Raw genomic sequence first — 14735 nt, forward strand, 5'->3', positions numbered from 1 at the left:
GCACTTTGTGATTTCATTTCAGGTAGAGGGGTTTTAAAGGTTTTCTTTAAGTAGGAGCAAGGTAACAGGAAATTAGGCCAAGTACTCTTAACCTAATGATATTGCTCATTGATGTCAAAATGTAAGGTTCCTTCAAACCAAATGGCAGATGTAAACAGTGGACCCACCTTTTTGCAGTGAAATAATTGCACAGAGTCCAGTATCCTGTCACCAAGTCACCCTTCATTTACATGTGCACTGTATCTGGGCTCTTGACAAGCCAGCTTAGAGACAGCCCCTAGACTGAGGGGAATCTCAGCCAGGGCTCCCTGATTGACCCAAGTTAATAATCCCAATCAGGGACCTCATGGTCAATAAGATCCACCTGACCCCTGTTCTAATCACTATAGTGGATTGCTAGTACTAAACATATTTGCAAAAGTTTCTGCACATGGGACTGGAGCAAAGACAGAAATACTGCGAGGACTAACCCAATGATATAACCTACTCGCAGGGCACCACTGGAAAAATGGCAGCTTCCTGTCATAAATGTGACCAGAGGTCTCTGCAACTATACACACTCCAGTGACCATGGACAAATCCTGACCTTCTCCCAAGATTTCCAAAAGATATTCACAACCTGCGAGATCCCCTGAGAATGTCAATGCCAATCCCAGGCAACAACCTGCCTTAGTTGCTGAACAACAACATAACCATTGGAAATGTTCCATATTGTTTATTATTCAGGAGTATTTAATTGACTGTAAAGTAGTTTGGGATCTCCTGAGATTATGAAAGGCACTGTGTGAACACATGGCCATCACAATAAAAGCAAAATGCTAAAAATCTGAAGGAGAGAAACAGAATTAGCATTTTGAGTCCAGTCTGAGTCTTTTACAGTCCTTTGGAAGAACTGTTTCTCTCTGTACAGATGATGCCAGACCTGCTGAGTTTCTACAGCATTCTGTGTGTTGGTTTCGCATGCCCATCTTTTCCAAGCATTCGCACTCCGACGTCAACCAAACACAAAGATAAATCAAAATGTTTTAAGGGATTGCAGTAGGAAATTGACATTCCTTATAGAGATGTTACAACAGCTTGGTTAAGATTGGAAACTTGTCTGAGAATGGGAATCAAAATGTGGATTCAGTTACATTTTGAGAGAGGGAAAGAATTGGTTTAGACGGTATTTGCTCTGCTCCATGAAATGAAGCAGATCTGGGGTCCCCTTGGTTTTACACAGGGGCGATTAAGGTTAACTTGCTAGCCAACATCAAGAGTTTAATGTTGACTATTTGGGTGTTTGGCCATTTCCAAACAGTCAGCATGACTTAGTCAGACATAGTGGGCAGCACGATGGCACAGTGGTTAGCACTGCTGCCTCACAGCGCCAGAGACCCGGGTTCAATTCCCGACTCAGGCGACTAACTGTGTGGAGTTTGCACATTCTCCCCGTGTCTGTGTGGGTTTCCTCCCACAGTCCAAAGATGTGCAGGTTAGGTGAATTGACCATGCTAAATTGCCCGTAGTGTTAGGTAAAGGGGTAAATATAGGGGAATGGGTGGGTTGCGCTTCGGCGGGTCGGTGTGGACTTGTTGGGCCAAAGGGCCTGTTTCCACACTGTAATGTAATCTAATCTAATCTAACTGTTACCAGACAGCAACTACTACAATTCTCGTTGCAAACTGCAGGCACATCACGAAGAGTTTTTATCAAAGTTTGCAACCAATAACATCTTGCAATAAAAATATCCTTTCTACTACTTCTGCTTGGCTTCATTGACACCAATAAGAGGTAGTCAGCTGGCCACTCACAGACGATTGGTATTAACTACAAGGTGCTCATTTGGGTTGAATTCTGGGTAATCCTATCTCTGTTGTTATCCACTGCCACCTTTGCTGGAATAATTAGGGATAATCAATAAATGCTGACCTCAGCAGCGATGCCCACATCCAATGAATGAATCCACCCTTGACTAATCAATACCCTCAAGAGTGTGGTGCTGGATAGGCACGGCAGGTCAGGCAGTACCCAAGGAGCAGGGAAATCAACATTTCGGATATGATGAAGGGCCTTTGGTCGAAACGTTGATTTTCCTGCTCCTCGGATGCTGCCTGACCTGCTGTGCTTTTCCAACACCACACTTGTGACTCTAATCTCTAGCATCTACAGTCCTCATTTCCACCTAATCACTTACCCTGTCAAAGAAAGAGCAATGGAAAAATCAATGGATTGCTACAATATCCCAGGCCTTTCTGTCCATTTCCCTGGAACAAAGGCACTTTAGCTGAACAAAACTTGAACATTGCTAAATCACAGAAGGTACAGAAGGAGAGTCTAGATTAGAGCGGTGTTGGAAAAGCACAGCAGGTCAGGCAGCATCCGAGGAGCAGGAAAATTGATGTTTCGGGAAAAAGCCCTTCATCACGAATAGAGGAAGGGTGCCTGCAGAGCGGAGAGATAAATGAGAGGGGGGTGGAGGTGGGGAGAAAGTAGCATAGAGTACAATAGGTGAATGGGGGTGGGGATGGAGGTGATAGGTCAGAGAGGAGGGTGGAATGGATAGGTGGAAAGGAAGATAGGCAGGTAGGACAGGTCAAGAGGGCGGTGCTGAGCTGGAAGGTTGGAGTTGGGGTGAGGCAGGGGAAGGGGAAATGAGGAAACTGGTGAAGTCCACCTTGATGCCCCGGGGTTGAAGTGTTCCAAGGCGGAAGATGAGGTGTTCTTCCTCCAGGCGTCGGGTGGTGAGGGAACAGCGGTGAAAGAGGCCCAGGACCTGCATGTCCTCGGCAGAGTGGGAGGGGGAGTTGAAATGTTGGCCACAGGGCGGTGGGGTTGATTGGTGCGGGTGTCCCGGAGATGTTCCCTAAAGCTCTCTGCAAGGAGGTGCCCAGTCTCCCAAATGTAGAGGAGACCGCATCGGGAGCAGCGGATACAATAAATGATATTGGTGGATGTGCAGGCAAAACTCTGATGGATGTGGAAGGCTCCCTTGGGGCCTTGGATTGAGGTGAGGGAGGAGGTGTGGGCGTAGGTTTTGCAATTTCTGCAGGGGAGGGTGCCAGGAAGGGAGGGTGGGTTGTTGGGGGGCGTGGACCTGTTTTTACCTGATACAGAAGGAGGCCATCTGGGCCACAGTGTCTGTACTAGCTCTCTGAAAAGGGAAACATGTCACTTAAGCTTTCTGTCTTGCACTCCTCTGGGCAAGAGACAAGAATAATTGACAAATTGACTCTGATTGGTGGAAGCATTGCCATGGGAAAAACAACAGGGAACAATAGGCTTCCCAAGCTCCCAGATAATTCAAAACAGACGCAAACCTTACGCGCAATTAAAAAACTGGAAGAACTGTGGGTGCTGGAAATCAGAAACAGATTCTGCGGAAGGATCACTGGACCGGAGGCATTAACTTTTATTTCTCTCCACAGATGCTGCCAGACCTGCTGAGCTTTTCCAGCAATTTCTGTTTTTGTAACATGTTTCTTTTATTTGCAGAGGACAGGTCCCTCTTTATGAATGTATTAGCACAAATAAGTCACATTGTACACCTGACTGATTACCTTACATTGCTAGTTGGTGTGGCTATTCATGCACTTGGGATTGTCCAGTGAGTGCTGAAAATTCATGAAATCACATTTAACAGAAGATGCAGTAGTTTGTGTTTTGCAAGAGTGGCCTGGATGATGAATGTCTGTCCTCAGCCTGTTACAGACAATCAAAGGAACCTGCTGTTTGATTCAATCAGCTAATGGCTGAGAAGCCATGTATTTTATTAATAATTCATTCGCAGCCCACAAAGTCTCAGTGTGCCGGTGTTTCTTCTTGCAGCTGAGGCTGGGGAAGAGTTTCACTTCCTTTGGCGTTAACTGGCCGTGCACTGCTCTTTCAGGACATGGACCTAGCAACATCTTACAAAGTGCTTCAACAGTCTAAACTTGTACGGTGCTCCTTTTGTCCAGAGAAATAATTGAAGAGGGGCAAAGATGTTACCTAGCTTGAAAGATTCCCTACAATATGGAATCAGGCCCTTCAGCCCGACAAGTCCACACCAACCCTCCGAAGAGCAACTCACCCAGATCCATTCCTGTACCCTATACTTACCCCTGACTAATGCACCCAACACTATGGGCAATTTAGTACAGCCAATTCACATCTTTGGATTGTGGGAGGAAATCAGTGCAAACCCACAGTGACACGGGGAGAATGTGCAAACTCCACACAGACAGTCGCCCGAAGCAGGAATTGAACCCAGGTCCCTGGTCCTGTGAGGCAAAAGTGCTAACTACTGAGCCACCATGCCTCCCCAGTTTATAAGGAATTTGCCTGGGTTGGAGAATTTGAGCTATAGGGAGAGACTATTTTCCCTGGAGCATCGGAGGCTGAGGGGTGACATTACAGATGTTTATAAAATCATGAGGGGTATAGGTAGGGTGAATAGCCAAGGTCTTTACTTCCAAGGTAGGGGAGTCCAAAATTAGAGGGCAAAGGTTTCAGGCAAGAGGGGAAAGATTTAAAAGGGACCTAAGGGGCAACTTTTTCACACAGAGGGTGGTGCATGTATGGAATAGGCTGCCAGAGGAAGTGGTAAATGCTGGTACAATTACAGCATTTAAAAGGCATCTGGATGGGTATATGAATAGGAAGGGTTTAGAGGGATATGCGCCAAATGCTGGCAAAAGGGACTAGATTAGTTTAGGATATCTGGTCAGCATGGATGAGTTGGACCAAAGGGTCTGTTTCCTTGTTGTAGAACTCGATGACTCAATGTCTACATTAGGGAAGATAGGAAGAACCAAACTCAGAAAACGGAGGGACTACAAAGAGGCAACAGAATTATGATAAAAAGAAATGAGGGTGGAGGAAATAGCATCTGGGTTTGGTTACTACTTCAATGTTGGGATGTCTGAAACACAAACTCCAGCCTCGGAAGTGATTGTGCTCTTCTTCCTTTCAGTCTGGATTTCTGTTAAGAAACGGCTGCAGTTTGTCAAGTTTTTTTTGTTTCACCTGTGGCACCTGGAGTGGGTATTCCGGGCTGTGACCGGTGTTTTCAGTGTGGACACTGGATCGGGCCTTCCCCATGGAAATAAAACACTGCCAAGTGCATTCACTGAGATCAACAGGAAGCAGAACCTAAGACACAGGTGATGACCTTTTCCAGCCTGCTGCACCACTCCCTAAGCTTGTGGCTGATTTTCCATCTTAACTCCCAGTTTCCCATCCTTAATTCCTCCAAGGATCCAAAAAAAATCCATTTCCATCAAATAAAAATTAGCACAAACTGTCAGGAATCTTGGTATTTGGAGGAATCTATGAAAGGGCTGATACCATCAATGATGCAGGCAGTGGAGACCTCAATCAGGGAAATGCTAGATCAGCTTTGAGTGTTTCAGACCTACTGATAACTGGGCAACACTGGGAAGACAGAAGATTCCTCTTTGTCAAGGCCCATCAGTGTTTATCCTAGTAGTCAGGACAGAATCACATCAGTGTAACAGTGGTTGGACAACTGTAGCTGGGGATTAGCAAAGGAAGAATGAGTAACACATGATCAATGCAGTTGCTGCTGGAAAAGCTATCTCTTCATTTTTTAAAATCTGTCCAGTGGTTAAAGCCACAAACCTCTCGAAAAGAAGAGCAAATTACTGCAGATGTTGGAATCTGAACTGAAAACAACAAATGCTGGAGATCACAGAGGGTCAGGCAGCATCCGTGGAGAGATAGTAAGCTAACGTTTCAAGTCCAGATGACTCTTCATCAGCTCTGATTTCCAGCACTTTTTATTTTCTCCAGAAGAGGTGTCCTTACAATAACAGAGAGATGGTAATGATGGTGTAAGTGATAGAGATTCATGTAATTCATGAGGGCATGTGATCACATTGCTCTGATATTAGTAAGAGTGGACACCAGTCTGGAATGAGTGTGTGAAGAGAAAGGGAGCTTTTAAACACTACATGAGAGCGCAGTAATTGATAACCTACTATTTACAGATGAAGGTGTGTTTAAGTACAAAAGGAGTGAAGAAACCTTACTTAGTGGTAGGAGGCTTACTAGTGGTAAGAAGCAAGCTGCCTCAAGCTGCCTACAGTTTAAGGTATATCAGGACAATATTTCAATGTGTAGTCTGGAACAAGGGGTAAATGATTTAAAATCATAGGTTGTCCATTTAAAACAGATTAGGAATTTTACTTTCAGAAGTCTTTGGAGCTTTCTTCCTCAAACAGTTTTGGAAGCAGAGTCCTTGAATCTTTTTAAGGCAGAGGGAGGGTTCATGTTAAGGAAAGGGTTGAGAGGCTATCGGGGAAGGTGGAAATAGATCAGCCCTGACCTTATTGAATGGTGGCGCCAAATATATAGCTGGCATAATGACCAGCACATCATCATTATTACAAAGAAAACAATTGTTTCAAGAATGACCATCAGAAAAGGAAATCTGCCATTCTTACCTTGTTTAGCTGATGCATGACTCCAAACCCTCAGCAATGTGATTGACTACCCTTCACAGGGGCAGTAAAGGCAACATTAGCCAATGATATCCCCAGGCACAAATATTTTAAACAGTTGTGAACACTTTACAGTGCTATACGTTTATTCATATTTATATGTGGGCGGCACGGTGGCACGTTGGTTAGCACTGCTGCCTCGCAGCGCCAGAGACCCGGGTTCAATTCCTGACTCAGGCGACTGACTGTGTGGAGTTTGCAAGTTCTCCCCGTGTCTGCGTGGGTTTCCTCTGGGTGCTTCGGTTTCCTCCCACAGTCCAAAAAGATGTGCAGGTCAGGTGAATTGGCCATGCTAAATTGCCCGTAGTGTTAAGTAAAGGGGTAAATGTAGTGGTATGGGTGGGTTACGCTTTGGCGGGTCGGTGTGGACTTGTTGGGCCGAAGGGCCTGTTTCCACACTGTAAGTAATCTAATCTAATCTAATATTTAATAATGCTAAATTTGACTGTGCAAAGTTGAAGAAGCTTCTGTGCTCACTACATATGCAACTGGTGCTGATGTAAAGATCTGTAATGTGACCTTCCTAATCCAGTACCGAGCTAGGCAGGTGTGGTTGGGAATGCCGTCACCTCCAAGCTCCCATTTCACTCAGACACCATTCTGATTGGTATTGTATCAGCTGCACATTCATCTTCACTGGCACCCTGTTCTCAGAAGCTCTGTGGGGGCACCTTCCCCAGACGGACTGCAGTGATTCAGCATCAACAACTCATCAAGGGCAACAAGGGTGGGCAATAAAGAAGGCTGAAAACCCCCTGTGTCCCCTCGTTTAAGTTATAGGAAGGATGTTGTGGAACTCGAAAGGGTTCAGAAAAGATTTACAAGGATGTTGCCAGGCTTGGAGAGTTTGAGCTACAGGGAGAGGCTGAACAGGCTGGGGCTGTTTTCCCTGGAGTGTTGGAGGCTGAGGGATGACCTTATAAGGGTTTATAAAATCATGAGGGGCATAGATAGGGTAAATACACAAGGTTTTTTTTACCCAGTGTGGGGCAGTAGACAGCATAGGTTTAGAATGAGAGGGGAAAAATGTAAAAGCGACCTAAGGAGCAATCTTTTCACGCAGAGGGTGGTACGTGTATGGAATGAGCTGCCAGTGGAATTGGTGGAGGCTGGTACAATTACAACATTTAAATGGCATCTGGATGGGTATATGAATAGGAAGGGTTAAGAGGGATATGGGCCGGGTGCTGGCAGGTGGGACGAGATTAATTTAGGATAACTGGCCGGTGTGGATCGGTTAGTTACCGTGGTGTACATCTTTTTGACTCCAAGTCCTTCTCACAAGAGGAAACATGCTCCCATCTAGTCCCCTTAGGATTAGATGTTTCAATATGATTTTTACAGAATAGCCTTATTCATGTTCCTATACACAGGGAATTGCCCTGCTCTCTGACTCAAACATCTTCCACTTAATCTATACCTTTTTGTCCTAAAGCCCTCTCTCGGTCAGTGAACCCTACCTCCAGCAGCTGATGTTCTCAGTCTTGTGGAGAACTCCACAATTTCACAGAAGGAGTAAGAGACTCCCAGAAGCAGCTCAGCAAGACCCCAGCAGCTGTTTCCACTTTCCAGCTTTCCACATTATTTCTGTGTCTGTGTGCACAGTACGTCCCATATGGTGCTCCGTGAAATCAGAGATTATTAATTACCTCTGAGCAGATGCTAAGGTCAGCGTATTATCACAGACATGACTGCTGAGAAGTAAGAATGTAATCGAGGGAAGGCTAGCACACTCTAACTGAAGTGTGTCGCCCCTGAAGAAGGGTAGGCCTTGACGGTAGAAAGGCACTGAGTGCATTGCTGGGGGCACAGTGATGGCGTGGGTTGATTTTGCCCAATGGTAGCTCTTCCTTGACCTTGGGAAGCAATTGGATCACCAATGGTTTGGTTTGGTAAGAACAGTCCAGCTTGGAAATATAGAGGAGGCATGGTTCAATTTAGGCATTCAAGAGGGCATTGGGTGGTTATTTTTGAATAGAAATGGTGAGCAGGGACATGGGGAAAGGGTGGGAGATTGGCACCAGATCATGATGGACTGGATGGCCTTCCGTTGTTCTATGACAATTTTGTGTTTCAATAATGGTGCCAGTCATAGTGAACCTGCACCTAGTGATAGGACTGTTCCTTCAGAGACTGTTAACCTGTGAACTCTCAATAAGGTTCATAACAATTGGGACTAATGGTATGGGAACCTGTAAGGGACATTCTGCCCAGCAGCAGTGTGGAATGTATCAGAAGATCAAGCAGTGTTCTCTTTCACCCTTTTATCCAAAATTAATTTTTCCCACAACCATACAAGCTCAGAGTAGATTAGGTTAGATTCCCTACAGTGTGGAAACGGGCCCTTTTGCCTAACAAGTCCACACCAACCCTCCAAAGAGTAACCCACTCAGGCCCATTTCCCTTTGACTAATGCACCCAAACTAAAATTCATTGCAAACCTTTGTGATTTTCCTAACTTGTTTTTAATATGTAAGCATCACTGGCTGAGCCACCATTGATTGTACAGATTATGCATTCCTGATGAAGGGCTTTTGCCCAAAACGTCGATTTTCCTGCTCCTTGGATATTGCCTGACTTGCTGTGCTTTTCCAGCACCACACTCTTGACTCTAATCTCCAGCATCTTCAGTCCCCACTTTTGCTTAATTGTTCAGTCGTCAGCTACATACCAACTGCATGTCCTGTGTGATATTTCCTTTCTTTCATACACAGGATGTGAGTATCAGTGGCTGGGGCAGCATTTATTGCCCATCCCTAATGACGAAGAGGGCAATTACCAATCACCCACATTGCTGTGGGTCTGGAGTCACATGTAAGGATGACAGTTTCCTTCCCTAAAGAACATGAGTAAACCAGATGGATCTTTGCAGCAATCAGCAGTGATTACTTGGTCTTCATCGGGCTGATTTATTCCAGAATTCAATTCCACCATGTACTGTGGAAGGATTCAAAACCCATCACAGAATCCCTACAGTACGGAAACAGGCCATTCAGCCCAACAAGTCCACACCGAACCTTCAAAGTGTATCCCATTCCACCACCCCTATTTCCCCTCACTAATGCACCTAACCTACATATCCCTGGACACTATGGGCAATTTAGCATGGCCAATTCACCTAACCTGCACATCTTTGGACTGTAGGAGGAAACCCATGCAGACATGGGGAGAATGTGCAAACTCCACACAGACAGTCGCCCGAGGATGGAATGGAACCCAGGTCCCTGGCGCTGTGGGGCAGCAGTGTTAACCATTGAGCCATTGTGCTGGCGTCCTTCCAGGGCATTAATTACAGTGTGGAAACAGGCACTTCAGGCCAACATGTCCACACCGACTCTCCGAAGAGTATACCACCCAGACCCATTCCCCTACATTTTACCCCTGACTAATGCACCTAGCACTATGTGCAATTTAGCATGAACAATTCAGCTGACTTACACATCTTTGGATTGTGGGAGGAAAACCACACAGACACAGGGAGAATGTGCAAACTCCACGCAGACAGTTGCTAGAGGTGGGAATTAAACCCAGGTCCCTGGCGCTGTGAGGCAGCAGTGCTAACCACTGAGCCACCGTGCAAGTCAAATAACATTATCACTAAGCCACTGTTTCTCATCTGGACACAAATGTAGGCCAGACCAAATAAGGAAAGCAGATTTCTTCCTGAAAGGTATTAGTAAACCATAAGGGTTTTTATAGCAATTGTTTCATTGATTAGAGTTCGGGTAGCAGTTGATTCCAGATTTGTGATTTTGTTGAATACAGTTTTCACCATCTGCCATGATGGGACTTGAGCACAAGTTCCTGGGGATTTACCCTGGGCCTCTGGATTAATATCCAGTGTCATTTTCACATCATCATTGCCTCTCTTGTCTGTGGAAATTTGCAATTTAAATGTAGAGGAGGAAAGTTCAAAGCAGATATGAGGGTCAGATTTTTTTTTCAGAGGAAGTGGTAGATACAGGTGTTTAAAGGGGAGTTTGGATAAGCACGTGAATATGAATGGATGGGAGGGATATGGACCAAGGGCAGGCAAAAGGGATTAGTTTAATTTGGCGTCAGGTTCAGCACAACATTGTGGGCCGAAGGACCTATTCCTGTGCTGTACTGCTCTATGTTCTAAAATGGCTGTTAAGCTTGTTCAAATAGCAGCCACTACACATTCATAGAGTCATAGAGATGTACAACATGGAAACAGACCCTTCGGTCTAACTCATCCATGCCAACCAGATACCCTGAATTAATCTAGACCCATTTACCAGCATTTGGCCCATATCCCTTTAAACCCTTCCTATTCATATACCCATCCAGATGCCTTTTAAATGTTATAATTGTACCAGCCTCCACCACTTCCTCTGGCAGATCATTCTGTACACGCACCACTCTCTGCATTAAAAAGTTGCTACTTAGGTTAATTTTAAATCTTTCATCTTAATGCTAAGCCTCTAGCTTTGGACTCCCCCACTCCAGGGAAAAGACCTTATCCATTCATCCTATCCATGCCCCTCATGATTTTATAAACCTCTGTAAGGTCACCCTTCAGCCTCCGACACTCCAGGCAAAACAGCCCCAGCCTGTTCAGCCTCTCCCTGTAGCTCAAACCACTCAAAATGCAAAATGTCCTTAGAATGTGAAAGGCATCCTGTAAATCAAAATTCCTTCTCAGCCAATTTCAGGTCAATAATCTCATGGTTTCTGAAGGGTTCTCATATTCAACCAAGTTAGCACAGAATTCTGGTGACTTTCTTCTATTGCCTCCAATGCAAATCTGAGCCGAGTGCCAACACCCACCGAGGACACAAGATGCCAAAACCAACAATCCCATTGTTGGACAAACAGGCTCTTACGAGCAAAGAGTGGCAGCATTGGGTTTGGCGCCGTGTGTAAGCTGCTTACCCAACAAGACCAGGCAGCACTGAGAACAAGTCTCTGCAGAGTCAATCTGCGAACATAAATATCAACGCAGGTTTAATGAACAGCAACTGACATAAATGGGAGTTCTGAATTGCTGACAAAATGAGACTCTTGTGCTTATTAAATTCAGAGATAATGTACTAATTTTATGGCTGCCTAATAAATGTCTCTCGTAATGAATGTGCTTGATGGCAATGATCAAAGCACCGGCAATCAAAATCAATTGTCCCAGAGATATTGGACGGAGCAGCTCACCAGCTTCCACAGCCGGAGCAGGTTTGACCTTCATTGCTTTCACTGATTTCTTTTCTCCACGGAACAGGAATCAATATCCGGGAGACATTCTAGCACCTGCAACATGCAAGTGAAAAATGAATGAACTTGAAGCAACCACAGAAACTCAAAAAGTCAATGCATCTTTGCAGGCCCAATCAATAGGCTGTGCTTCCAATCAGCAACAGAGTCAGCATTGGCAATATAAAGTCATTATAGAGCATCATGGTATTCCTGATGAAGGACTCCTGCCCGAAACGTCGATTTTCCTGCTCCTCGGATGCTGCCTGACCTGCTGTGCTTTTCCAGCACCACTCTGATCTAGACATAGAGCATCATGGTACTGTGTCCTGCCTCCCAAGCACCAAAAGATTCCGTTTTACGCACATCATGTTGTTCGGGACAGTGTGAGGCTGAGCAAAATCTACCCGTGCCAGACGGAAACTATAAACATTTACACCCATCCACTCCACAGAGAGCCCTGTGATTATTTTAGATTCCCTACAGTGTGGAAACAGGCCATTTGGCCCAACAAGTCCACACCAACCCTCCGAAGAGTAACCCACCCAGACCTATTTCCCTCTGACTAATGCACCTAACACTATGGGCAGGAAGCCCACATAGACACGAGGAGAATGTTCAAACTCCACACAGACAGTCACCCGAGGCTGGAATTGAACCTGGGTCCCTGGCGCTGTGAGACAGCAGTGCGTGCCACCATGCCACCTGCTGATGTGAGGGGTGTTCAGGGAGGGCTAACAAGTGTCATTGCCTCCAACATCTCACCCACTGCATCATTAATATCAACTGTGGGTAGCATGCTCACTTCTGATCCACTCAGTTGAGAGTTCAACTTCAACTCCAGAGGTGTACAGGTAAAATATAATGAGTACTTTCAACTCTTTCTTTAAAAATAGCTTACTTTCTATAACAAGCAGAGCTCCAATGGTCAGAGTAGATGGACAAGCCGAGGCAAGCTACATCTCTGGGCAAGAGTGGAGGAGATGAAGAATGTTTTTCGTTGTCAGGTGGTCTGGCACCTTCTGAGGACTGGTTCAAAGGGAAAGTCATACAGTCATAGAGATGTACGGCATGGAAACAGACCCTTCAGTCCAACTCGTCCATGTTGACCAGATATCCTAACCTAATCTAAATGGGTAGCTGAGGTTTGTCTATTCTCTCAAATCTAACTGGAGCATTCATGGGGAGGATGAAGAAAATAATTTTTTACCAGGACGGACTGGGCCTGATTGAGGTTTTATTTCATTCACTAATAGGACATAGGCTTCTTTGGCTGGGCCAGCACTTTATGCCCGTCCCTAGAGGTGGTGAGGATGGGCTGCCTTCTTGAATTGCTGCATTTCACCTGCTGTAGGTTGAGGCACATGTCCTTATGGAGGGAATTCCAGAATTTTGACCCAGTGGCACTGAAAGAACAGCGATATATTCCCATGTCAGGACGATAAATGGCTTGGCAGGGAACTTGCAGGGGATAGTGTTACCATGCATCTGCCGCCCTTGTCCTTTTAGAATGACGTGGTCATCGGTTTGGAAGGTGCTACCTGAGGATCTTTGGTGAGTTTCTGCAGTGCATCTTGTACATAGAACACACTGCTGCTACTGAGTATTGGTGGTGGAGGGAGTGGTTCTTGTGGATGTGATGCCAATCCAGCGGGCTGTTTGTCTTGGATGGTGTTGAGCTTCTTGAGTGTTGATTCTGCTGCACCCACCCAGGCAAGCAGGGAGTATTCCTGACTTGTGCTTTGTAGATGATGGACAGGCTTTGTGGAGTCAGGAGGTGCTGTACTCAGCATTCCCAGCCTCTGACCTCCTCTTGTAGCCACTGTGTTTATGTGGCAAGGCTAATTCAATGTCTGGTCAATGGTAAACCCAAAGATGAAGATAGTTGGGGATTCAGTGACGGTAATGCTAGTTAAATTTGCTCTTATTGGAAATAGTCATTTCCTGGAATTTATGTGGCATGAATGTTACTTGTCCAGATTTTGTTGCATTTGAACGTGGATTGCTTCAGTATCTAAGGAGTTGTGGATGGTGCAAATGATGCATAAGATTATCAGGTGCCTCAGAGTGGATAGGAAGCAGCTGTTCCCTTAGTTGAAGGGTTAATAATGAGGGCCATAATTTGAACATGAATGGGAAGGAGCTTTACAGGGGATGGGAAGACATTTTGTTCTCAGTCAGAGGGTGGTGGGAGAGATAGAGGCAGGGAACCTCACAATATTTAAAAGGTACATGGATCAACACTTGAAACATTATTACATTCAAGCCTCTGGGCCTGGTGTGAGAAAGTGGATTAGTGCAGATAGGTCAGCACAGACTTGATGAGCCGAAGGGCCTCGCTGTTCTGCATGATGTCATGGCCTCATTTTCTGTTTGTAAAACAGGTCATTACATCACCAAGCTGCTCCAACCTCTTGGATTGTCTCCCAAAGATGCCAAATTATTTATTACTACAAAGTGCAATGGATGAATAGGGTCTGTTAAAAATGGGTGAGAATTCAGGATTGCAGGGGGAAGAATATACTCCTTCAGCATCACATCGTTCAGTGTCTTTCAAGTTTGGAGTGTACCAGATGAGAGAAAAGAATAGCACAGCTCCTTCTGCATGTCACAGAGAGTGGAAATATCATCATGCTCATTCAGAGACATGGGATATAGGAGCAGGAGGAGTAGGCCATTCAGCCCTTTGAGCCTGCTCTGTCATTCAAGTTGATCATGGCTGAACATCCAACTCAGTATTCTGTTCCCACATCCCCTTCAAACCCTTTGATTCCTTTAGCCCTAAGAACTACATCTGAATTCTACTTGAAAACATTCAATATTTTGGCCAAAACTGTTTTCTGTGGCAGAGAATTCCACAGGCTCCCCAGTCACTTCTCCTCAACTCAGGGAGGAGTAAATTACTGCAGATGCTGAGATCTGGACTGAAAACAAAAAAAAAGCTAATGAGCTCACTCTCTCTCCATGGATGCTGCCTGACCCACTGTGATTTCCAGCATTTGCTGTTTTCAGACATAAATGGTCCACTATGTTTTCTCAAACTGT

At 45.3% G+C, this 14735-nt stretch overlaps 1 protein-coding gene across 7 annotated transcripts in view; it reads right to left on the minus strand.

The window, feature by feature from the left end:
- The window catches only part of unc5b (unc-5 netrin receptor B), a 355814-nt gene that overhangs the window by 139448 nt on the left and 201631 nt on the right, over positions 1 to 14735 (minus strand). The window contains exon 1 of one of the 7 annotated variants that reach the window (XM_043679164.1): positions 11652 to 11700. The exons of the other annotated variants lie outside the window; for them this stretch is intronic. Within the exon in view, the coding sequence (XP_043535099.1) occupies positions 11652 to 11685 (34 nt within the window). The 5' untranslated portion in view covers positions 11686 to 11700. Of the gene's footprint in view, positions 1 to 11651; positions 11701 to 14735 lie in introns of those variants that run through there. 7 annotated transcript variants of the gene reach the window in all.

This window comes from Chiloscyllium plagiosum, chromosome 38, assembly GCF_004010195.1.
Source record: "Chiloscyllium plagiosum isolate BGI_BamShark_2017 chromosome 38, ASM401019v2, whole genome shotgun sequence".
NCBI classification, from domain to species: domain Eukaryota; kingdom Metazoa; phylum Chordata; class Chondrichthyes; order Orectolobiformes; family Hemiscylliidae; genus Chiloscyllium; species Chiloscyllium plagiosum.